The sequence below is a fragment of the Trichophyton benhamiae genome (assembly GCF_000151125.1).
Source record: "Trichophyton benhamiae CBS 112371 chromosome Unknown contix00378_25.r1.exp, whole genome shotgun sequence".
NCBI lineage: Eukaryota > Fungi > Ascomycota > Eurotiomycetes > Onygenales > Arthrodermataceae > Trichophyton > Trichophyton benhamiae.
In genome coordinates, this window is record NW_003315106.1 from 583,549 (window position 1) to 605,722 (window position 22,174).

General features: G+C 50.7%; 8 protein-coding genes across 8 annotated transcripts; 4 read left to right on the plus strand and 4 right to left on the minus strand.

Annotated features, from left to right (window-relative positions):
• Positions 1-103: 103 nt before the first annotated feature.
• On the plus strand, positions 104-4,134 carry ARB_07404 (uncharacterized protein; the record flags this gene model as incomplete). The annotated part of the gene is made up of 7 exons (XM_003014797.1): positions 104-1,389; positions 1,529-1,772; positions 1,921-2,058; positions 2,187-2,283; positions 2,346-3,074; positions 3,127-3,452; positions 3,517-4,134. The coding sequence occupies 7 exons, from the start codon at positions 104-106 to the stop codon at positions 4,132-4,134; spliced, it is 3,438 nt and encodes a 1,145-aa protein (XP_003014843.1).
• Positions 4,135-4,369: 235 nt separating this feature from the next.
• Positions 4,370-6,264, plus strand: ARB_07405 (sister chromatid cohesion protein Dcc1, putative; the record flags this gene model as incomplete). Its single annotated transcript, XM_003014798.1, has 3 exons — positions 4,370-4,689; positions 4,873-5,954; positions 6,086-6,264. 3 exons carry the CDS (start codon positions 4,370-4,372, stop codon positions 6,262-6,264), a joined length of 1,581 nt encoding a protein of 526 aa, XP_003014844.1.
• A 672-nt stretch (positions 6,265-6,936) lies between these two features.
• ARB_07406 (uncharacterized protein) lies at positions 6,937-8,175 on the minus strand (the record flags this gene model as incomplete). The annotated part of the gene is made up of 1 exon (XM_003014799.1): positions 6,937-8,175. The coding sequence occupies one exon, from the start codon at positions 8,173-8,175 to the stop codon at positions 6,937-6,939; it is 1,239 nt and encodes a 412-aa protein (XP_003014845.1).
• Positions 8,176-9,569: 1,394 nt separating this feature from the next.
• ARB_07407 (uncharacterized protein) lies at positions 9,570-9,809 on the minus strand (the record flags this gene model as incomplete). Its single annotated transcript, XM_003014800.1, has 1 exon — positions 9,570-9,809. One exon carries the CDS (start codon positions 9,807-9,809, stop codon positions 9,570-9,572), a length of 240 nt encoding a protein of 79 aa, XP_003014846.1.
• A 1,895-nt stretch (positions 9,810-11,704) lies between these two features.
• ARB_07408 (RING finger protein, putative) lies at positions 11,705-13,852 on the plus strand (the record flags this gene model as incomplete). The annotated part of the gene is made up of 3 exons (XM_003014801.1): positions 11,705-12,186; positions 12,278-12,552; positions 12,603-13,852. The coding sequence occupies 3 exons, from the start codon at positions 11,705-11,707 to the stop codon at positions 13,850-13,852; spliced, it is 2,007 nt and encodes a 668-aa protein (XP_003014847.1).
• Positions 13,853-14,183: 331 nt separating this feature from the next.
• On the minus strand, positions 14,184-14,906 carry ARB_07409 (mitotic spindle checkpoint protein (Mad2B), putative; the record flags this gene model as incomplete). The annotated part of the gene is made up of 1 exon (XM_003014802.1): positions 14,184-14,906. The coding sequence occupies one exon, from the start codon at positions 14,904-14,906 to the stop codon at positions 14,184-14,186; it is 723 nt and encodes a 240-aa protein (XP_003014848.1).
• A 466-nt stretch (positions 14,907-15,372) lies between these two features.
• Positions 15,373-16,668, minus strand: ARB_07410 (uncharacterized protein; the record flags this gene model as incomplete). Its single annotated transcript, XM_003014803.1, has 3 exons — positions 15,373-15,726; positions 15,786-16,104; positions 16,169-16,668. 3 exons carry the CDS (start codon positions 16,666-16,668, stop codon positions 15,373-15,375), a joined length of 1,173 nt encoding a protein of 390 aa, XP_003014849.1.
• Positions 16,669-18,896: 2,228 nt separating this feature from the next.
• On the plus strand, positions 18,897-22,148 carry ARB_07411 (uncharacterized protein; the record flags this gene model as incomplete). Its single annotated transcript, XM_003014804.1, has 3 exons — positions 18,897-19,709; positions 19,772-20,298; positions 20,357-22,148. 3 exons carry the CDS (start codon positions 18,897-18,899, stop codon positions 22,146-22,148), a joined length of 3,132 nt encoding a protein of 1,043 aa, XP_003014850.1.
• Between the last annotated feature and the right edge of the window lie 26 nt (positions 22,149-22,174).

Sequence of the window (22,174 nt, forward strand, 5' to 3'; positions counted from 1 at the left end):
AGCAACAGTCACAGCAGTCACCCGAGCAGCTTCGCCCGCACCGGCAGCGAGAAGAAGCAGTGCAAGAGGCATTCTAGGAAGCCAGGCGAACAGGACAGCCAGCATGGCGACGGCATCGACACCGACGGCCTCGCTGCTCTCGCTGCTGCACCGCTCATACCCGCAGGCCGTCCCGCTGCAGGCCACGGAGGTCAACCTGCACACCCTCACGCCGCTCATCTTCCCCACGGTGCTGTACTCTGACGCCGAGCGAGCAGAGATCGAGTCATGGCTGGGCGATGTCAGGAAGCTGTCAGACAGCCTGAAGGAGGGCGCAGATGCTGAGAAACTGGGGCTGGGAGAGCAGCTGAAGAAGCTGAACGCACATCTGGCTATGCGGACTACAATGCTGGGCGTGAAGCCGTCTGTGCTGGACGTGGCGCTGTATGCAGCTCTGGCTCCCGTGGTGGAGAAGTGGACTGCTGAGCAGCGGACGGGGGAGGACGGGTACCATCATATTGTGCGGCATGTGGACTTTGTGCAGAACGCAGAGCTGTTTGGACTGGAGATACCGGCCGAGGAGAAGGTTGCTATTGACCTGGATAATGTGATTGCGGTGCCCAAGGACGACAAGAAGGCTAAGAAGAAGGCTGAGGCTACTGTTGTGGTTGGAAAGGGGAAGCCGGAAGATGCTGCTACTAAGGGTGAAGCTGGCGCTGCTGGAGGTGAAGCAGCAGGAGAGAACAAGGCAAAGAAGGAAAAGAAGGAGAAGCAGCCTCGACAGAAGCCCGCTCCCGCGCCGGCAGCACCCATGTCGCCCTGCGTCATCGACCTGCGTGTCGGCCATATTCTACGAGCCATCAACCACCCCAACGCAGACTCGCTTTACGTCTCGACGATAGCCTGCGGAGACGCTCCCGGCAGCGACAACACGCAGCTCGACGAAGAAACGGGACTGACTGTCCGAACCGTCTGCTCCGGCCTGAACGGTCTGGTTCCCCTGGAGGATATGCAGGGCCGCAAAGTGGTGACGGTCTGCAACCTGAAGCCGGTGACGATGCGAGGAATCAAGTCTGCGGCCATGGTGCTGGCAGCTTCACCACGCAACGACGACTCGCATGCCGGCCCCGTCGAGCTGGTCAACCCGCCCGAGGGCGCAGAGGCAGGTGAGCGAGTGTACTTTGACGGCTGGGACGAAGCGGAGCCGGAGAAGCAGCTGAACCCGAAGAAGAAGATGTGGGAGACCTTCCAGCCGGGCTTCACGACGACGGACGGGCTGGAGGTTGTGTTTGAGAGCGCGGCGGTGCCTCAGGTGAGCGAGGCTGCTGGCTCGAAGCCGGCCATGGGCAGGCTGATGGTCAAGTCTGGTGGAGTCTGTACCGTCAAGAGCCTTGCTGGAGCTACTGTCAGGTAGTTACTCAGTTGTAGCATGATACATGATACATGATAGGGAATAGAAAGAACTCTTCGGTATCTCCAGGTATCTCAGGGGTAGCCATTCAGGGGTATCTTGTATCCTATACTCCGTATATATCAACTGCGGCATCAGGAGAGCAACCATCACCGCTATCATCTCTTACACGGCTCTCATGGGAGCACTACGTACCACCGGCTACCCGCCGTCTGCCTTTTTTCCACTCGTATTCTCTGTTGATCTCGATCCTGGCAGAGGCATGAAGATCGCCGGCCACGGTGTCTTTTTGCTTCATATCCAGCATAACACCGCAGCAGCAGATACTGAATCAACGTCTTATATCTACCACAAGCTACTCCGTACAACGAGGCCTCTAGCAGTAGGGAACATAGTAGATATAGGCCATAGTCTACTCCGTACAACTGTCTATACATCTGTCTACATCGCGGGTACTTGAGCAAGACCTGCAGGCGGAAGAAAGATGATCCCTGAAACAAGCTGAAGAAAGCGAAAAAACCAGTAAAAAGCCGACCGAAGAGCAGAAGAAGAGACGAAGACGCCGTCTATCTGTCTCACTCGCTTGTCTGGCCAAATATTGGACGTTAAAGCGCCTTGTATTGGCCGCTGCTGGCACTTCTGAGGGCTGCGGCTTGCTGACTCCTTTTGTGATCTTCGTCTCTTTTTCGCCCCTTTGGCCCCTTGTTCTTTTTCACATCTTCATCTTCTCTTCTTCTCTGCTTCTTCCGCTGTTTCTCTGCTTCTACTTCTCTGCTTCGACTGCTCGAGTCTCTAGATCAAGGCCGCTGCCGCTGCTGATGCTGCTCGCGGCGACATGAACAGGCATTCGGCCTTTTCCAATGGCTATACCGCTGCCCCCAAGCGGGAGAGCGGTACATTTTCCATCTCCCCCCATAGGTAGGATACCACGAATATATCACTGAATAACGAATAGATGAAGACGGAGACAGAGAGATGAAGAAGATAGCTGACTGGCAAAGATTCCAACCTCGCTCGCAGCCTGCTCTTCGCCGCCGCCGGGCCCTGCTGCAGCGTCTCGTCGTCGGCGGCCTGCTCTCGATCGGCCTGCTGCTCTTCCTCTTCCCTTCATGGCGCCCGTCGCTGCTGGGAGCAGCCTCGCTCGGCCTCTTCGCCGCCTCAGACGACTTCCAGCTCGAGACCGTCCGCTACTACGACCTGTCGAACGTCGAGGGGACGCCCAGGGGGTGGGAGCGCGAGGAGCGAGTCCTGCTGTGCACCCCCCTACGAGACGCCGCGCCTCACCTGCCCATGTTCTTCTCGCATCTGCGCAACTTCACCTACCCTCACCACCTCATTGACCTGGCCTTCCTGGTCTCGGACTCGAAGGACGACACCTCGGGCCTGCTGACGAAGCTGCTGGAGGAGCTGCAGAACGACCCGGACCCGCGGCAGCCGTACGGCGAGATCTCGGTCATCGAGAAGGACTTTGGCCAGAAGGTCAACCAGGACGTCGAGAGCAGACACGGCTTTGCGGCCCAGGCCTCGAGACGGAAGCTCATGGCCCAGGCGAGGAACTGGCTGCTGAGTGCCACGCTGCGCCCGACGCATAGCTGGGTCTACTGGCGAGACGCTGACGTTGAAACCGCCCCGTTTACCATCCTCGAGGACCTCATGCGGCATAACAAGGACGTCATCGTCCCTAGTACGTTTACTCCTTTTCTGAAGAAAAGTGGGAAATGCAGTTTACTAACTAGGTGTAGATGTCTGGAGACCGCTGCCAGACTGGCTGGGTGGAGAGCAGCCGTACGATCTGAACTCGTGGCAGGAGTCCGAGACCGCTCTGGCTCTAGCTGATACACTCGATGAAGACGCCGTCATTGTCGAGGGATACGCCGAGTACGCTACCTGGAGACCTCATCTGGCCTACCTGCGAGACCCCTTTGGCGACCCGGACATGGAGATGGAGATCGACGGAGTCGGCGGTGTCAGTATCCTGGCCAAGGCAAAGGTCTTCCGGGCGGGAGTCCATTTCCCTGCCTTTTCCTTTGAGAAGCACGCCGAAACAGAGGCCTTTGGAAAGGTATGCATGTTCTACAGGTTTATCAAATATATATATATATATATACATACTAACTGGAGGCTAGATGTCGAAACGCATGAAATTCTCCGTCGTCGGCCTGCCGCACTACACGATCTGGCATCTGTACGAGCCCAGCGTCGATGACCTGCGCCACATGAAGGAGATGGAGCGAGAACGCAAGCAGCGAGAGGCGGAAGAGAAGGAGAAGAAGGAGAAGGCGAAGAAGATCAAGGAGCAGTTCAAGGACTCCAGCGTCGAGTCTGAGAAGGACAGTGCTGCCGTACACGACATCATGCAAAAGGACAAGACTCAGCAGCAACTGAAGGAGAAAGAGAAGAAGCAGCAGCAGCAGAAAGACAAGGCCTCGAAGCAGTCGAACGATGGCTCAGAAAATGCAGACAAGACAGACAAGACAGACAAAACCGACAAAACCGAGAAAACAGACAAGATCGACAAGACGGACAGCAAGAAAGAGGTCAAGAAAGAGGTCAAGAATGAAGTCAAGAATGAAGTCAGGAAAGACGTGAAAGAGGTCAAGGACGAGGCTAAAGAAGTAGCTGGCAAACCGGACGACAAGGCGCAGGTTCAACGGTCCAACGACCAAAAGACATCAGACAAGCAGAAGCAGAAGCCCAGAGACAAGGCCAGAGAAGCGTCGAGAGGCGAGCAGAAGGCCGAATGATCCTCTCTGAAGCCCGTCTTTTCTTTCATGCTTCCTAGACCTTGATGATAGACTTGTAAGTTGATACGGACATACCCCCTATTCTCGACCTACCCCTGGCCCTACCCCTGACCCTTTACCTGCCAACCACAGACTAACATCTACCACCAAGCAGCCCATTTCCGCCAAAAGAGACGTTCTTCTGGGTTTATTTTCTTTCTTTTCTCTTCATCTCTTTCTTATACTACATATATCAATGCTGCAGTGTGATGCTACCGCTGCGAGTCGAGCCCTCTTCTTCACGCCTCTTACTAGACGGTCTCCCGCTTTCCTCCTGCGTTCCTGGTGTTTTCCCCTTGTCTCTCCAGCCGACGAAGCTCTATATCAATTTGTCATTTCCTTTTTTTTTCTTTCTCTGATGTATATCTACTTTGTTGTCCATCGTCCTCGTCGTAGGTCTTTTTCAGCGTCAAAATCCACCAAAATATCAACTTCTACCAAAATCTCCACCGATTCAGCTTCACCTGCTCGTCAACTCACCATCTCTCCAGCTCTCCAGCTCGTCAACTACTCGCCGTTAATAATAAGATGCTTAGTCTTCTCTGAATAATACTTAACTCTGGACCTTGCAGCGTACGAAGAAAAGACCCCGCCAGACGCCAAAACGGAGCTCCTCAGCGCCACCGGATCCGCGGCCTCGCTGCCACAGATCTGCCCCCCCAGGACGCCAGGACGCCAGCAACGATAATAATACAACAGACATATCGAACCTCAAGCGTCCCTCGCCGCGGTCTGGAGCTGTCTTTGCGCTCTCGCTGGGCCCCCGTCGCGAGCTGCCTGCTGCCCGCCGCAGAGTAATGGACCTTCGCCTGACGCAGACGCAGCCCCTACAGCCCGTCCGCCTGCTCGAGCTGCCGCCCGAACTGCTAGACCTGCTCGAATCAGACCACCCTCCACAGTGCGTATCCTGCTCCGGCTCGTCCGTCTCGTTGGGCTCGTCTATGCCGTCCCTTCTTTGGCTGCTGCTGGTGCTGACGCTGACCCTCCTAGGCTGTGCCTGAAGTCATCTGCGCCCACATCGACAGCCTCCACCACCACTACGACTACGACCACTTCTGCTACTACGACTTCTTCTGCTTCTACGACTACGACTACGACTACGACTGCGTCCTCACGGCCGGGAGCTGACTTCGTGAACCTGTGCACGCCGGCAAAGACCTTCTCGCTACGCCAGGTCAACTCCTCCAATTCCGTCTTCCTGATCAGGCCCCAGGTAGAAGGGCCAGGCACAGCTCCGACGACGACGCCGACGACGACACCAGGCATCACGGCCGTAGCACAGTGCAAGTCGACACTCGAAGTCCAGGCCATGGCCTCCTCCGAGACAGCCCTCCGGCCCCTGCTGGCCGCCCTCGCCGTCTACGACGAAAGCGACATCCTCATGGACGAGCGCACCGAGGAGGACGACCACCCCCTCTCCCCCTCGGAGATCGTCCATGAGCGCTCCAAGGTCTTCGCAGACATACCCTTCTCCCGCGCCGAGTGCGAGCGCGCCTGGAAACACATCTGCGCATTCGTCCACAAGAACAAAGAGTCCGGTGCGATCGGGTGTCATCGTCCCTCGGCCAGGGCAAAGCTCATGGCCTGGGAGAAGATCATCGAGGGCGCAACCCTCCATGGCATCGATCTCGGCAAACAGTTCCTGGTCGAGGACCTGTGGAGTGCCGTCATAGAAGAGGCCGAACACACCGTTATCGACGAGTATCCGTTTCCTCGCTCGCTGTTTGACGCCATTGTGCGTAGGCTGGTGGATAATTCGCCCATTGATGGGGACCTGAAGTGTACGTACGACACGACACGACGCAACGCCCTCCCGGCAAATTATTTAATATACGATTTTGTTTATTTACTTTTCCCCCCCTCCGCCCTCCCCCCCTGATTTGAAGTCTGATAACTAACTTTGTGGCTATAGGGGCAAATCTCGATCAGCATATAACAGCCCAATGGACGGCAGAGCTCCTCCTCGAGTCGTCTAACGGGACCCCCAAGGCTGTCCTGAACGTGGATACCTTCTCCAGCGACTGGAAGGATCTCTTGCCCGAGCAATTCAGATCATATGCGTCTATCGACAATCTGGATGTACGTTTGTAACCCCGCTTCTTGACAACTCACTTTGCCATTAGTTATGTCACATATATGTACTACGCTATATATGCACACGCTAGAAATGCTAACATCAATGCTGCCTGGCTGAAGAAATCCTGCTACCGACAGCCAGAGTCGACGACTATCTGCTTCCAGCCAAATCATAGTTATTAATACACAAACGCGCGATTGGATCGGATTGACATGGGGATCCATTTGGGCAATCCATCTTCCCAGCATATAACAAAATGAAACGGCTTTCTCAATAGCCTCCCTCTATAGCATCGCATCTCTGCTTTCTGCGCTTGTCTAATGCCATCGTTAAAAAAAACTGAATGGAAATCAACACCACAAAAAAAAATTGAAAAATCACATGAAAAGAATAAAAAAAAAAAAAAAAAAAGATATTGAGCCGCCCGCCCCTGGTATCTTTCGATACATCCACTCCCATCGTGTGTGATGAGCAGAATTTATGGAAACAACAGCAGCAACAGCCAGAAAGGAGAGCCAAACTGACACAAACGCAGTGGCCCTGATCATTTCATCATCAATCACCAGCCCAGGCTTTAGAATTCGTTCCGTCAGATTAGAATCGGCCGTCAGAGAGAGAAAGGAAGAAAAAAGATCTCGTCTCGTGCATATCAATATATCAATCAAAAATCAGGTCAAATTGCCAGCTCAGCACCATCCATATCTTTCATTCCACATCCAGTCGACGTTCTCTCCATACCCGAGCTTGTCTCCGTCCCATTTCAGACAAGGGATGCTGTCTTTCTCCCTGTGGACTTCTGCTGCGTCCGGATCAGCAATCTGGATAGCCTCCTTGACCAGCGCAGAGGGATTCCAGATCTGGACGTGGTCGACGTTCCATTCGTGAGCTTCTACCCGGGCCCGACGCAGTATCGCCGCCAGCGCTTCAATGACACCCTGTCTCTCTGCCGGCGAGCTGGGCTCCTCGTACTGGGTCCGGAGAATGTACAGCGTACAGTCCTTGGGTGTGGCTCCGTACTTTCGGTTCCAGGTCATGAATACCTTGCGGCTAGGCACCGCTGCACCCTTGACATGAGTCTCGCCCTTCTCCGGCCGCAGGATCTGGGAGTAAAATTCATCTCGGGCCCAGTGCCAGGACATGTGCGCAAAGTCTGGCGGGAAAGCCGCAATAGCCTTGGAAGACACCTTGGAGGCATCCTTAAGCTTTTGCTTGTGCTGCTCCATCACTGGCTCAGAGCACATGTATCGAAGCACATCCTCCCGAGACATGTCCTTGACAATGCTCATGTCGACACCCTTTGTGATTCTGACGCTGCCATTATTTCCGCTGCTGTTCCCATTCCCATTGGCACTACCGTTGACGGCAGCGGTTCCGACAGCCTCCGGAGCTAAAGCGAAGTGGGAGGAAGCATACGGATGCCATCCGTGCGCTGCATAAAACGACTTGCCGATATCCGAATACAGCACTGAGAAGAGACACTGCGGGTGTCCCTGTCCCGCACCCCTTTCCTGCTGCCATGTGTCCAGTATCTTGGACAGCTCTATGATCATGCGCTTAGCGTATCCGCGTCCTCGGTGCTCGGGCGGACAAAACACACTTCCGATTCCATGAGTGATAACCGTCTCGATATTGCCCTTATATGCAAGGAACGCTCGTTTGGCAATCGACTCGCAGCTGCTCAGGATAGGACGCTCGTCTGGCCGGAGCCGACGGTCAACCAGGACCCAACATGTCATCCACCCATCCTTGACCATGTCCTGCTGTATCAAGAAGTCTTCGCGAGCAATGTACTGCTCCATCGTCAAGGGGCCTTTCCACGACAGCCCATTTGCCCTTATGCTCTCGATCCTCTCTGCCGGGGTGGCCACTACGAGAGCGATATCCGGCGAGTCGGCGTTTAGGAGGTGATGATCGAGCGAGCCCATGGTTGCGCGGTTATCGTTGGGAATCTTGTTTTTGTTTTATTTTTCAGTCTTTTTCCTTTTTTTATTTTTTCAAAAACCCCCCTTTTGTTCTTCTTCTTCTTCACTTTCTTGTTTTGCTTTGCCTATCTTCTTCTTTTTTGATATTCTTCGTATCGTTTTGTGATGGTGACGAGTTATTTTTCTGCAAGCCAGCACCCCTTGTTTTGGACGGTCTGGAGAGAAACAAACAGGAAGCTTGTTCTCCCTTTTTATTTGATGTTGGACGGGTTGCACAGATAGGCAGCCGGGGGTGTGAGGGAGTATACGGAGTACTAATAAACACACAGGCTTGAGGGGGGAGAGGTCCGGTCAAGAAGAAAATAAGTACTGAGAGGACCAGGCAGCTTAGAAAAGAAAACAAGCCCTTGTCGGGATTTTATTTCCACCACTTCCCTTGTTTGCATAACGTTCTTTGGCTGGGAACGCCGAAGCATGGAGCATGGCCCTAACGCAAAATGTGTAAATATATATATTCCTGATGATACTAGCGTTCCCGCCGGGGGAATTCCCCCAGCCCAGCAGCCAGCAAGTCCGTCCCCAAGTCGAGAACAGCCCCCGCCCACGCCCTTTTTTGACCACTCCGTTCCCCCTCGCCTTAATCGAAATCCGCGGGTGTGTTAAATACGGGCTTTGCCATCATCCGCATGGGTACAAAGGGCCAAACTGCCGGCTGGAAGCGAAAACATCCGGCTAACCTGCTGGTGGAGCATCGTCATCCCTCTCTCGGCTCAGAGGGAGAAACCCAAGAAGCTGCGAGGTGCACAAGCCAGCGGTACCTCGCATGTCTCATGATTTTGTATGGGGCCACAGGTACCTGGCCTCTCCACATAATACGTCGTATATAGGGCCGAGCCTCCTTTTGTTCGGTGTTATAACTAGCGGGTCCCGTGACAGGACCAGCAGGCCCTTTTCTCCTGCGCTCGTTTCGATCTTCGATGGCCTTACGGCCCGTATCACCGCTAGTGACATTTTGTGGGAGGCCAAACGTCAATTCTGTTGGTTGAGGCGGCAAAAGATGATGCGGCGTGACATTGGCTGGCTGTGTGATGATATCACTCCGCTGGCTCCCTGAGGGCTGGAAGGAAAAAGAATGGCCGGGGCGGGAGGCGAAACGGGCTACTCCGGGCGTCTTCCAACGCCATAGTCGATGCAACTAGTGGTCCAATCTGCATGGTAAGTCTCACTTGCATTGCTTTTCTGCTGGGGGATGATACGTATTGTACAAAGATCGAGTGGTGATGGTGAAAGCTTGGGAGTATTAGTTGGTTGGCAGGGCATGGGGATGCCTTCTAGACTGACCGGGTCCACGACGCATGCCAGCCTATCCCTGGTGACGAGTACCCGGGGCTGCATTTTCAAGGTGTTTCAGTGGTAGAGAGCGGAGGACTTTGGTACTCCTCCTCTCCACGACCCCACCATTGGTCCTCCAAGACTTCTGCCATGGTCACTCTTTTTGAAGGAGCAAGATCCAACATACGTAGGAAGATTCGTTTTGTCTCGCCATCAAGGTTTGGATAATCCTTCTCCGGCCACTCTGTGAACCGTCCGGGGCCAACAGGACTGCCATCCTCCAGTGCCTCTGAGAGTGCCATCATTACCTTGCCCCAGTCTTCATGTTGGACGTGCGTCACTAGCTCCTTCGGTACTGGCCCGAAGAATGAGATCAATCAGCCCATGATCTCCAACTCGGGGTCAACCCCATCCTTCCTCAACCCCTCAAAGTCTGGATACAGCGTTTCCACGCCTGTTGTGGTGAATAGACTCTAACATCTAGCGTTAGTCATTACACTCACCCAATACACCCCCACGAACATAGTTATCAAGTGTAAACAGTGATTAAATACTAACCACAAGCCCATAGGAAAACACGTCAGATGGCTTCCCAATTCCCTGGCCAGTTTGAGCTTCGGGGCTACGCCACATTACGTTGCCGAGCTTGATGCCTTCCGGGAGCCGTAGAAGCTTGTCACCTTTCATCTTCAGCGAGACATCCAGGTCACCCAGTACAACCCTCTGCGGCAGGGGTAAGCCCTGCTCATCTCGACTATAATTGATCATCACATTGTCAGGCTTCACATCTAAGTAAGTCGCAGGGTTATCAGCATGAATCTTTCAACGCCAAGTGCCTTGACGTTGTTTACCTATGTGTATCCAATTTTTAGCATGGAGCTCCTTGAGAGATTCCCCGAGCTCCCTCAATATCCATTTTCTCGCCCCAATTGGCAAATTTGGGTTTCTCTTTATAAAGGAAAGTAAGTCATCATTGAAATATTCGTATACCAGAACATTCTCCTCAACATTCTCGTCAATATGTACCCGAAGGCGACGAGTATCCGGAAACTCTCTTTTTAGATCCATAGCCAATTCGACTACCGAGTCCGATGTTCCCTTGAGCACAAAGCTTTGGTTTCCAGATCTAGACCCCGGGTGAGCATTTGGATCAATGCAGAGAGTAGAAATCAGCTTACTTACTGCGCGAGGTAAACATTGTAGTCTGGTCGTTTCGGATGGCGCTTTAGTATCTTTCCCCGGACGTACTCCCGCCCAGAACGGCAAACTAGCGTAGATGCAAACCTCATGCTTCCAACATGGTGACTGCGTGCCAGAAACATGTCCAAATGGCTTGTTTCTCTGCTTCTTTTCTACTTCTCACGCTTGATTTCGTCTTGATGTCCTTTCGTTCTTGTATAAATTTTAGCTTTCATTAAGATTAGGAAGCGGCGTTTAAGGTTCTGACGTAATACACGCTAATCATCTTTAGTCAAGTTGATTATATAAAATCTTGGCATAAACCACCAACCGAAAATAATATCGAAAAAAAAAAAAACATCGAAAAAACATCAAATATTGAACAAACGTTGCAAAGATGGACAGACGAGGGCTAATTGTTATGGCCACTGATGGAACAGTTGCGCTAGACATAGCACAGAATCCTCAAGATCTGTCTGGCTAAGCAAGAGATCCCCAGCTAGGCACCTTGAACGGCCACGGGATGGACCCTCTACGGGCATACCCACCTGCTTTGGGCTCGGGAAGAAGCGGTTGATATCAACCGCCATAAGCGTGCCCATGAAGCAGCAACGTCTTCCATATTCTATGATACCCTTATTACACCATTGCTCTATTAGTTTGGAACCTCCAAACTGTTAAAAGCGATGCTTATCATTATAAGCAAACTTGCCCTATTTCCTTGACGTTTGCCATCAGGGCGGCAAATGCTAGGGCGAAGAGATATATTTCTCACTCATTCCTATAGACCACTTTGTCTTCTTCTACTTGAAAATATGCTGGGTTGAAGGACCGAGATATTTCCAATTATGCGCCTTGGTTGCTTACTTCATTCATTAAGATACTGATTAGCATCGAGGACACTCTATTAGGCTATATAGAAGCTCTAACGGTGTCTTAATCTCGCCTGTCGTCGTATTCGGAGCTGATTTAGCACCACTAAACTCGATAATTTACACAGTCATATCTCCTGGCTGTCCATATGTCTAGAACCATCCTTAGACCGCTTCAGAGGCTGACTTTGTCCGTGCTCAGGCGAGATCAGTCATCAAATGGCTTCACAAAAGACAAAGCGAAGCTGCAGGACCCGTACTTTATTGATGAATATGATCTGACCAGCCCTGGTGAAAACAGTGTCGCTGAAGATGGGGATGACGATGGCATGGCATTCCTGGAGAGCCTCCTCGTTCTTGGCGAAGACGATAAGAGGACTTCCAGTCAGGGCCTGACTGCGGCCGGGCTGGCCAATATCCTTACTTTATTCCCAGATATATGCCCTCGATACGTCACTACCCTCTACCAACCGATGTTGGCTAGGAAACCAGAAAATTTTGAAGGAGCGTTGATCGATGCAATCCTCAAGGAAGCTACTTACACAACTGTAAGTGGTTCAAGGCAAAAGCGGGAGGATATGGCTAAGGATGTCCATTGGGGTAAAGAAGACAACCTCACGAGAAACAGTCGGTATTGGAAATGCTGGTATACTCTTTTATTCTCGTTAAATAACTTTCCTCTTTTTTCCCCGCCTGGCTAAAACCTGACACGTACCATCTAGCAAAGCTCTTTTGAAACTCGACTTTCCTCTGGTTCCCACGGACTACATAAAAGAATATTTGGAGGTAACGAATGATTGCTTGTACAATGCGTACCTGCGATTGTACGAGGTTGAATCAACTTATGAGACATCGGATCCCAAACCGTATAGCAGAAATACCGATGTCAAAAGGGAAAAATTGATGGCTTCTTTTAGGAAAGTAGTAGCCAAGTACCCGAATAGGGACATAGACCTGGAGATCAAAGATGCTAGAGCTGAACGGAAACGTCGTATTGGTAATAATCCCCACTCAAGTGTTTACTGCAAAGGCTAAACGTTCATGTAGTTGCTCAAACCCTTAGGAAGCAAGCCTTCGAGGATGAAAAAAGGAATCTTGCCTACTATACCTCCATTGGTGGGATAATTGAATGCCATTGCTGCTTTAGTGATACGCCCCTTAATCGGGTAGTATATTGTGCTGCCGCAGCAGCCCATCCATTTTGCTGGGAATGCATAAAATCCAATGCCAAAGCCCAAGTTGGTATGATGAGACACAGTATCAAATGCATGGACATTAATGGTTGTGATGCGGGTTTCTCCCGTGAGGATTTGATCAACTCAGCGGGGGATTCTCTTATGAACAAACTCTTTGACTTGCAGCAATTGGAAGAGATTCAACAAGCGGACCTCACAGACCTTGAAGAATGTCCGTTCTGTGAGTACAAGGCGATATATCCCCCAGTTGAAGAAAACTGCGAATTCCGTTGTTTGAAACCGGGATGTATGAGGATGAGCTGCCGGAGGTGCCAAAGACCTTCACACATTCCCATAACCTGCGCAGAGAGCCGAAGGGAAGACTCCAAAAATTTACGGAAGCACGTTGAAGAGGCAATGAGTAAAGCCGTTATTCGCATTTGTCCTAACAAGAAGTGCAAAGCCCCGATTATCAAAGAGGATGGATGCAATACCTTGAAATGTCGCAAATGTTCCACAGTCATGTGTTATGTTTGCAAGAAAAATATCTCGCGGGCGAAGGACAGCCACTTTGATATGGTGGGAAGTTGTCCCGTAGAGGATGACCGCTACTTGCTAGAGAGACATGAGCGGGAGCGGATGACGGCACGAAATGAGGCAGTTGAGAGCCTTCTAAAGGACAAACCCGAGCTGAACGAAGAAGACCTTGGTGTCGAGCTCATCAAACGTCGAACAGTGCGTGACGGATTGCCGATTGTATACCCTGAAGGCACGCCTGACACTAGCGAAATGCCGCTATGGGTGTTTGGAGAGCGTGTATCAGGTCGGCCTGACCGTCAGTTGCAACGTTGGCCACAGCTACGCGTACGATTCCCACCAGCAAATCAAGACACCCAACTGCCCATCAATTATGAGTACCAAGCTATAGAAACAATTGGCGTATTGCCAGCACCATCTCAGAATCCTCAGGACAGTCATTACCAGCAGACGCAGTGGTTTTCATTTTACGCATATGCACCGTATCCGCTACCACCGGATCTCCCAGTTGTTCGATATGAGAGGGAACAAAATCCTCATTGGTTCAAGGGTCTGCGCAGAGCACAACCATCTCGTACAAAGTAGAATGGTCGTTTTGTGAATTTTGGTTCCTTTTTGATTCGAGCTGATTTCTCTTGCTGTTCCTCCTATCCATATCTCCGCGTCCTAACAGTAGTCGGCCTCCTTGATGTCGTTACTCACTTTTTCTACTCCTTTAGTCTAATAAAATATGCTATGGTTCAGTTCATTTCTCGTATGCGGTTTCTTCCACACAGTGTAACATATTTCGCTTCCTCCAGGCTGGGGTTTCTACGTAGCTTATGTCACAAGGCTTCTTAGATGTGAGTTTGGTTACATCTTATATCGCGAGCAGTATGAATATCTCCGACTATTTCGCGCGTGTGTTGGGGGGTAGCTATCGAGAGCGGTTATCGACATCAAACTTGTCCCTAGCTTCTTCAATCCAGACCTCGAGCTTCATCTCCCCTGCGTCAATGGCTCGTACAGGCACTGTCTTCGCCTGAGAACAGCCCGGTCCGTATCTGATACGCTCAGGTTCCGGTTCAGCAGCTATCCACTGCTGGTCATCTTTGTCCATACCGGCCGGTGCATCGGCGTCCGGGCCTAAGACCATATGTAGAGTAGGCAAATACTCCTCATCCGGAGGTAAAGGGGCCAACCTCCCACAGGCTGCGGTTAGCCGGTGCAACACGGCACGAAACTGCGCCTCTAGATCGACTTGCGGTATACTCATGCCTTCTCTCTGCTGCTGTTGCCTGGAGCTCGCAAATGGAGTATGTATGTCTCCTGGGGCGACTTGGGGGATCTGAGAGAGGTCAAAGGTGAACTTCTCCACGGCCTTATTGGATGATACCGAGAGTATGACTATCGCCACTGAGGTGACGGTTGACTTGATCAGCTGTGTCTCGACCGCGGCACAGGCATCGTTGACCCAGCTGCACACCTTGGGATGCCGTGACTGGCGGACTGGCTGGTTGAACTGCCTGACGGACAAGAAGGTGGACTGGGGGTATATGGACCGCAGGTAGAGAATCTGGTGTATGCTGACGGCGAGAAACGAGGAGAAAGCCGAAGCTAGAGCAGCGTAGGTCTCTGGAGGGCGACTTGACTCTGCCATTGTCCCTGTCCTGCTCTAATGGCCGCCGAGTAATAAATACTGCTGTCCTTGAGATGTTGTTTCGTTTTGATATCTCGGAAGTTGTGAATTTGCGACCATCCCCCAACATTTGACTTTAGCCTAACGAACCAACTAACGAACATCCATGAGTTAACTAGCTATTGTGCTACCATCGCTATTATTTTTAGTTCGAGTTTGACGCCCGATTGTGGAATCATATATGAATCAAAGCTGCCAGGTACGCGGAGATACATTCCTCGGAAACCATATAATATGTTCATTCAAGTAATAAAGACATCGAAAATAATAGTAACTACATAGAAGGAAACCCTTCTCTGGCCGTTCCCCAACCCTGAAGCCATCCCCAATGCTAAAGTAAATACAAAAGTGATATAGATCGCTCGGGACTTTTAGAAAATAGTCAAAACCAACGCCTGGTATCAAACCCCTACATTTTCCTTTCTCTTCAACTCTGCTGCCACGTTGCGTCAGCGGAGTGGAAAGTGGACTTCGACATATGACCGCTCTCATGCTGTCCAATAGGTTGGGTTTCTTCCTTCCCCCCATTCGGGGGGTTTAGTGCTTCAAACTCGATATCGCAGTCGATGGTAGATGTTATAGTTTCGGTCTGGCTGTCGAAAATCTTGGGCTTGCTCTTGTTCTTGTCCTCCTCTACGGGACGGGGTGCGCTGATTCTCAGCACAAACGAGTTCAAGAACGAGAAGGACGTTGGTCCAGTCTTCTTCGCCGAAAGGGAGCCGAGGAGAGCAGGGAAGTAGCGCACGATAAACGGCTTGAGAGATGCCAACGAGGCGGCGATCTAGGAAGCTGTTAGTTAGCTGCGCCTATAAATATACTTGAACATCGACTGGAACATACCACGCCGAGATACATCTCAATCGTTCCAGAGATCCAGAGGGGATAGCCGGCCCACGTCTTATCGTATGAAGTGTTTAGCTTGTGGAGGAAGTAAGCTCTGAAGCACCCGGCAATGCAGACAATGAAACCAGCACCGAACAGGACGCAGAGCATGACCCGCTGTCTGGTAGGTAGCTTGAGGGACATGACGGTAGGAAACGGCAAAAACACCACGCTGACATCAGTGAGGGTGTTTAGTATACCGCCGCCCAGGAGATGCGCAGTTTCATTTATGCATTCTTGCGGCTGGGTCGAGAGTGTCCAATAGGCAGAGACGGGGCTGCAAGCAGCAGCAGTGTTAGCAGAGTGACACTCTGTATCATAGAAGACGGGTAAACACATACCGGCAGGTGAACACAGCTACTATGCAAAAGACTATCATCTCCAGTGTGACGATGGTTGCGTTCGCGATGATGAGGATTCTCATAACGCGCGAGTTGAGACCTGATGTGATCTTATGGGTGAAACATAGCAGCGAGAGTTTGGTAAATGAGCAGCTAACAGCAAACAGGCACTCTATCAACATGGTCAATTTTAATCCTATGACAAGATGCGCAAATGGCACGTCGTAGACATGTCGAGTCCAGCCGTACTTGATGGAGCCCAGGATCGTAATGGTCCCACAGCCAAGTGTCGGGATCACAGCGGCTATTATGAAGACATCGTCCCAACCGAAGCTCTTCGATACGTGGATGCGGCTGAATATGCGGATGAAAATAACGAAAAGCATCAACGATGCAAATATCGAGTTGAGTATAATCACGAGTGGCCCGCGAACTTCCGATGGATTCTCATAATTGGGCCGGGGCCAGGAAAGTATCACTGAGGCTGGAGGGAGCTGCATTGTATGCTGTCAGATACCGGGTCTCAACGAGGGTGTCGGCAGGAATGCTGCAAGTCGTCAATGAAACATCGCAAAGCGCGATAAGAGAAGAATTCATAAAAACATTGCGAGACACAGTCAAGTTATGTAGGGGGTAAAAAAATAAAATAAAAAATAAAAAAATATTGATGGCAGGCACTTGGGCCTCTGAGTATACCTAGTTAATCGGAGGATTCATGGATGAGATCGGCATAGGACTGACTCGAGGTGTCCTTTGCTGATCCGTCTTGAAATTGTTCGAGACATACTCCGTACGGGATGAGGAGGCCATTTTTTCGCCATCGAGGGTCTGTTCATTATCGGAAGACAAGGGATCATCCCCTCCATCTCCGGTTCTCATCCCGTTCTTTTCGAGACTGCTCAATTCTGGTGTTCATTCCCCGGGCAAGTCTTGCCATCACTCAAGAGCCTATAGTTGGCCGCCGTCGCTAACCAGTGACTAGTTATGCTGCCATTCCTGGCTGAGATTGACATCCATAGTTGTTCCGAGATCACGGCACCAACCAGGCTGGACAACTACCCCCGCAATAGGGGCTAGCTTACCGTGGTGTTTCCCCCACGCATACAACTACTTAAGTACGGGGTAACTAGCAGTTCACAAGGATTAGTTAGCTTAGAGTGAATGGCAGGGATGAAAAAGCCATAGCTAACCTGCCAACTTAACATATTTTAACCACGGAGATCGTAGGCTTGTGTTGACAGTTCAGAAGCACTGCTGGAGGAGCGATCCGTGATGCCCTCTCTGCATAGAATCAAGCTATCATCGACATATATTGTTGTAGGGAAGATCATCGAGGCACACTTCTCGTGCATAACTAGTGCGATCTGGTGGCTGGCGGTGGCTTGCTGTAGGTTTTAGACATCACTCGCTTGAAACGAATACGGAGTTAGTTGTCGTCCAGGTGCATTCCTTGGACACACAAGATGGCTTTCTGGAATAGCGAAGGAGCATTCTGGCAGTTAATAGTCCGAAGCCTGTCATCAGCCACCAATGTACTGCGTACAGAGAATGGTTGCTCCCGTTGCGCTGTATACCTTTATTAACTATTAGTATTCTTGCGCCAGGAATATACAATAGTTAATATGGCCAAGTCCGAGGCATGAGCCGTTCGAAAATAAGCACTTATCCTTGACTTTATACTCATCAGATTGCGGGATGGAATCAGCTTTCCAGTTCATCGTGTTCATGTACTCCATACCTCCTGATATGCAGGTTGTGGTTTTGCTGGTGGAGCCGGCGCTTAAAAGAAATTAAGTTGGAGGCATCAGGTGACTGCAGCAGTAAGGTTATTATTCCGCGCCTGGTATTATTAGCTAGCAAATCACAAATCTCGAAATCAAGTCAATGCAATAAAAGTGGCGTTCATTGGTTAAAAGGGCTGCATATCTTCGGAATTCATATTTTCCACCAATACAAATGAGAATATTTTCGAAAAAGCAATTAACGCGGTCCTCTGGCCAATAGAATTTTACCTTCTTCCAGCGAATAGCGAACATCGCCATCGGTATCAGCTTTGTGTATGATAAATATGATAAAAGTACCTATAAGACGAAGAAAAATGAGGTAAAACACAGAAAGACGAAGGTTTCAGGGGGATAGAAGTGAGCTCTGGCCTTGGTAGGCATATATTCTGGATGTCATGAGGTGTAACTACATACCTGGCCCTGCTTTGGTGTTGGCATCCATATTGATATCTACAACTGCATATCGAGTTGAGATAACAAGTAAAAGAATATAATTATATAGCTTCTCATGAAGTTTCTATGCAAGATATAGAGAAATCCTTTCTATTTGCTCCGGGTGTCGTGATATTGGTAGGCCTCGAGGTCGCGTCTGCATGAAATTGAACACCCCAATTAGCAGCCAAAGCAGACATCCATGTAACTATAAAGTGACATTTCTATATGTTCACTGTAGTTTCTCTTCTTCTCTCACTATCGAATATCCTCTTTGTTCATTCATTCATGCATTTACCACTCTCTCTGCCTCTGTTGTAGTAACTTCACTAGCTAGTTAGCTACCCAACTGCCCCGCCAAAAAGGGAAACTAACTAACTAATTATTTTAGGTAAATATTTCAACCTCAACGTCGCGAAACCAAACAACATCGCGGCTCACAACCATCCCAAGGTCAACGCGACCTTTTCCCTCCCTCAGCTTGCTCGCTAACCGGTAGATCGGGATTCATCATGGATCAAGAGCTCATCCGGCTTCTCTCCGATACCCAGAGCGCCGCGGCGGAGACTCGAAAGGCCGCGGAGGTTCGCCTGCAGAGCCTCTACTCGAACGAAAGCTTCCCCCTATCCCTCGCCTCGATAGCATCTCATAGCTCGGTTCCTGTTCCCCTGCGCCAATCCGCCCTTGTCCTCCTTCGTACGTTCATCAATTCAGCATGGTCCTCACAGCTCGACGATTTCAAGGGCCAGGTCCTGGTCAGCGACGCGAATAAGGCACATCTCAGGCGCGTTCTGCTTGATCTAGCTACATCTCCGGAGCAGGATGACCGCAAGGTCAAGAACTCAGCCAGCTTGGTCGTCAGCCGTATTGCCAGCGCCGACTTCCCAGAGGACTGGCCCGAGATTCTTCCCACCTTGCTACAGATCATTCCCAACAGCACAGATGCACAACTCCACGGTGCCTTGAAGGTCCTGTCTGACCTCGTGGAGACTGGATTCAATGAAGAGCAGTTCTTCAAGGTGGCTAGAGAGCTTGTGTCGACCGTGTTCAACGTTGCGACCAACGCCTCGCGCAAACCGGTGTTGCGGGCACTCGCTGTGTCCACTTTTAGAGCCTGTCTTGATACTTTGGAGATGGTCCTTGAGCAACATAAGAACGAGGTTAAACAGTTTATGGACGAGGCCCTGAACGGATGGCTTCCATTCTTTATTGCTACCATCAAGGAACCCCTCCCTCCTATGCCCTCGGAGGAAGAGGAGGCCACAGATGCCCCTGGCCCACAGCAATGGCGTGGTGTTATTGCCTTGAAATCACAGGTTGTTAAGGTATGTACCAACAAAGAAAGCAACAATCTATAGGAAGGAATGCTGCTAATACTCGAATTCAGACCATTATGAAAGTTCGATCCGTGTTGCCATCCCTCCTCACAACTCAAAGCACCACTCTCTTCCATACTATCTGGACTGAGTTGACTACGATTCAAGACGCATACCAACAGCTCTATATTCAAGATGAGAGGCAGGGTCGCCTCGAAGATGCAGATAATCTTCCATACACACTTGACTTCTTGGTTCTTGAAGAGTTGGACCTTATGCAGGCTTTGCTCCGCGCGCCCCCAGTAAGAATCGAGCTGGAGAACCAATTGAAGCTAGCTGGAGCTACCTCGTCTACAAGTTGGCTTCCTGAGATGATGAAACTGGTCATATCGTATGCCCAGATTACTACTGAAGAGGAAGGCCTGTGGGATATCGATGTCAACTTGTACCTTTCCGAGGATACTTCCGTTACTGCAAACTACACTCCAAGAACTTGCGGTGGTGATCTTGTAATCAGACTAGGAGAGTGGCTCAAGCGTACTGTCGTCGATGGCCTGCTTGCATACACAAATGTTCTCTTCTCGGACCCCAGCACTGGGTATGTATCTTCCCCTCACAGTTGACTCTGCGAGACTATTATGGCTTACATTCTTTAGATGGAAATACCGTGAAGCAGCTCTTTTCATTCTTAATCAGTTGCTCCGGGATTTGAACGATGTGGATCAAACAATTTCTGCCGACCTTGCAACCAGTTTTAACGAATTTGTCAAGTTCTGTATCCAGCGGGATGAAGTCTTCCTCCGATCTAGAGGCTATCTTGTAGCAGGCGCTATTGCTCAGACCGCCGGAGAGGGATTCCATCAGTCTGCTGTGCCTTACCTCGAAGCTGTTATCCAGGCTATCCGAAATGACCCTTCGGAGGTGGTCAAGGTCTCTTGCGTTCGTGTCCTGCAGGACTTCCTGCCGGCTCTCCCTCAGGCTACGGCCGCCCCTTTCCAGGTGCCAGTGCTATCAATACTAGCAGACTTTATCTCTAGCCATGACCTACGTGATTTCTCAGAAGGAGATGACCTTAAATTCACGCTGGCGGATACCTTACGTGATACCATCATGGTGGACGCTAACATCGTCCTGACCTCCACCGCGCTTGACGTTCTTTTCAACATTGCCAGTGCTGGTGCAGGAAACTTCCAATTGGCGATGATTGTGACAGAAACCTTTGAGCAGATCGTTGAGCACATCGCTGGTCAGGGACCAGATGCATACATCAGCCTCTGCGAGAAAGTGCTTCCCCCCTTGACCGGGGCTCTGGATGTCGGGAACCTCACCCAGGAGAACTCGCTGACGAATCTGGCAACCGACCTTCTACGAGCTCTCGCTCAGAATGGCTTAAAGCCACTCCCGCAGGGCCTAGTCGCAACCGTATTGCCGAAATTGAACCGGCTATTGCTCGGATCTGGAGATAGCGAACTCCTTCCGTCCGCAACCTTGGCTGTCATACACATGCTGGAACGTGACCCTGACCAATTCCTTGCCTGGCAGGACCCGCAGACAGGCAAGGGTGCTGTTGAAACGGTTTTGATTATCATTGATCGCCTTCTTGGTGAAGCTGTGGATGACAACGCTGCATCTGAAGTAGGTGAGCTTGCTGCTGAATTAGTTGAGAAGGCAGGCTCTGAGAAATTGGGACCATATCTACCTCAACTGCTACGTGCTGTTGCCCAGCGACTTGCCACTGCTGAGAAGGCACAGTTGATTCAAAGTCTCATCCTTGTCTTTGCTCGTTTATCCCTCGTCAATACCAGTGAAGTAATTGATTTCCTCGCTCAACTCGACATCAATGGCCAATCTGGCCTTCAAGTTGTCTTGGCCAAATGGCTCGAAAATTCGGTCACTTTTGCTGGATATGATGAAATCAGACAGAATGTCATTGCACTTTCTAAGCTCTACCAACTTGATGATCCCCGCATTGCCGAAATTCAAGTCAAAGGCGAGCTCATCATCCAGGACACTGGCAGGATTAAGACCCGTTCTCAATCTCGCAAAAACCCAGATCGATACACTGTTATCTCAGCACCTTTGAAAATCATCAAAGTTCTGATCGAAGAACTATCTTCTGCTTCAGGCGGTCGAGATATTCGAGGAGCTGCAGGCTTGTCAGGAAGCCAGCTAGATGAACTAGAGAGCGACGATGAGAACGACGACTGGGAAGATCTCCCATCTAATAACAACTTCCTAGACTTGGGCCTCGGTGTCACGAAACAGGAATTGATGGGTTTTGCTGCTGAAGACGATGATGGTGCCTTGGCCTCGAGACAGAGAGATGATGAGACACAGGCGTTCTTGACCCAGTTCTTCGCCGAGACTGCCTCTACCCCCAGATTCCAGCAGATTTTTGCTTCTCTTACCCCAACCGAGCAAGGCAGACTGCAGAGTTTGTCTTCCTGATTTACTGGCGCCTTGTTAACCATTTC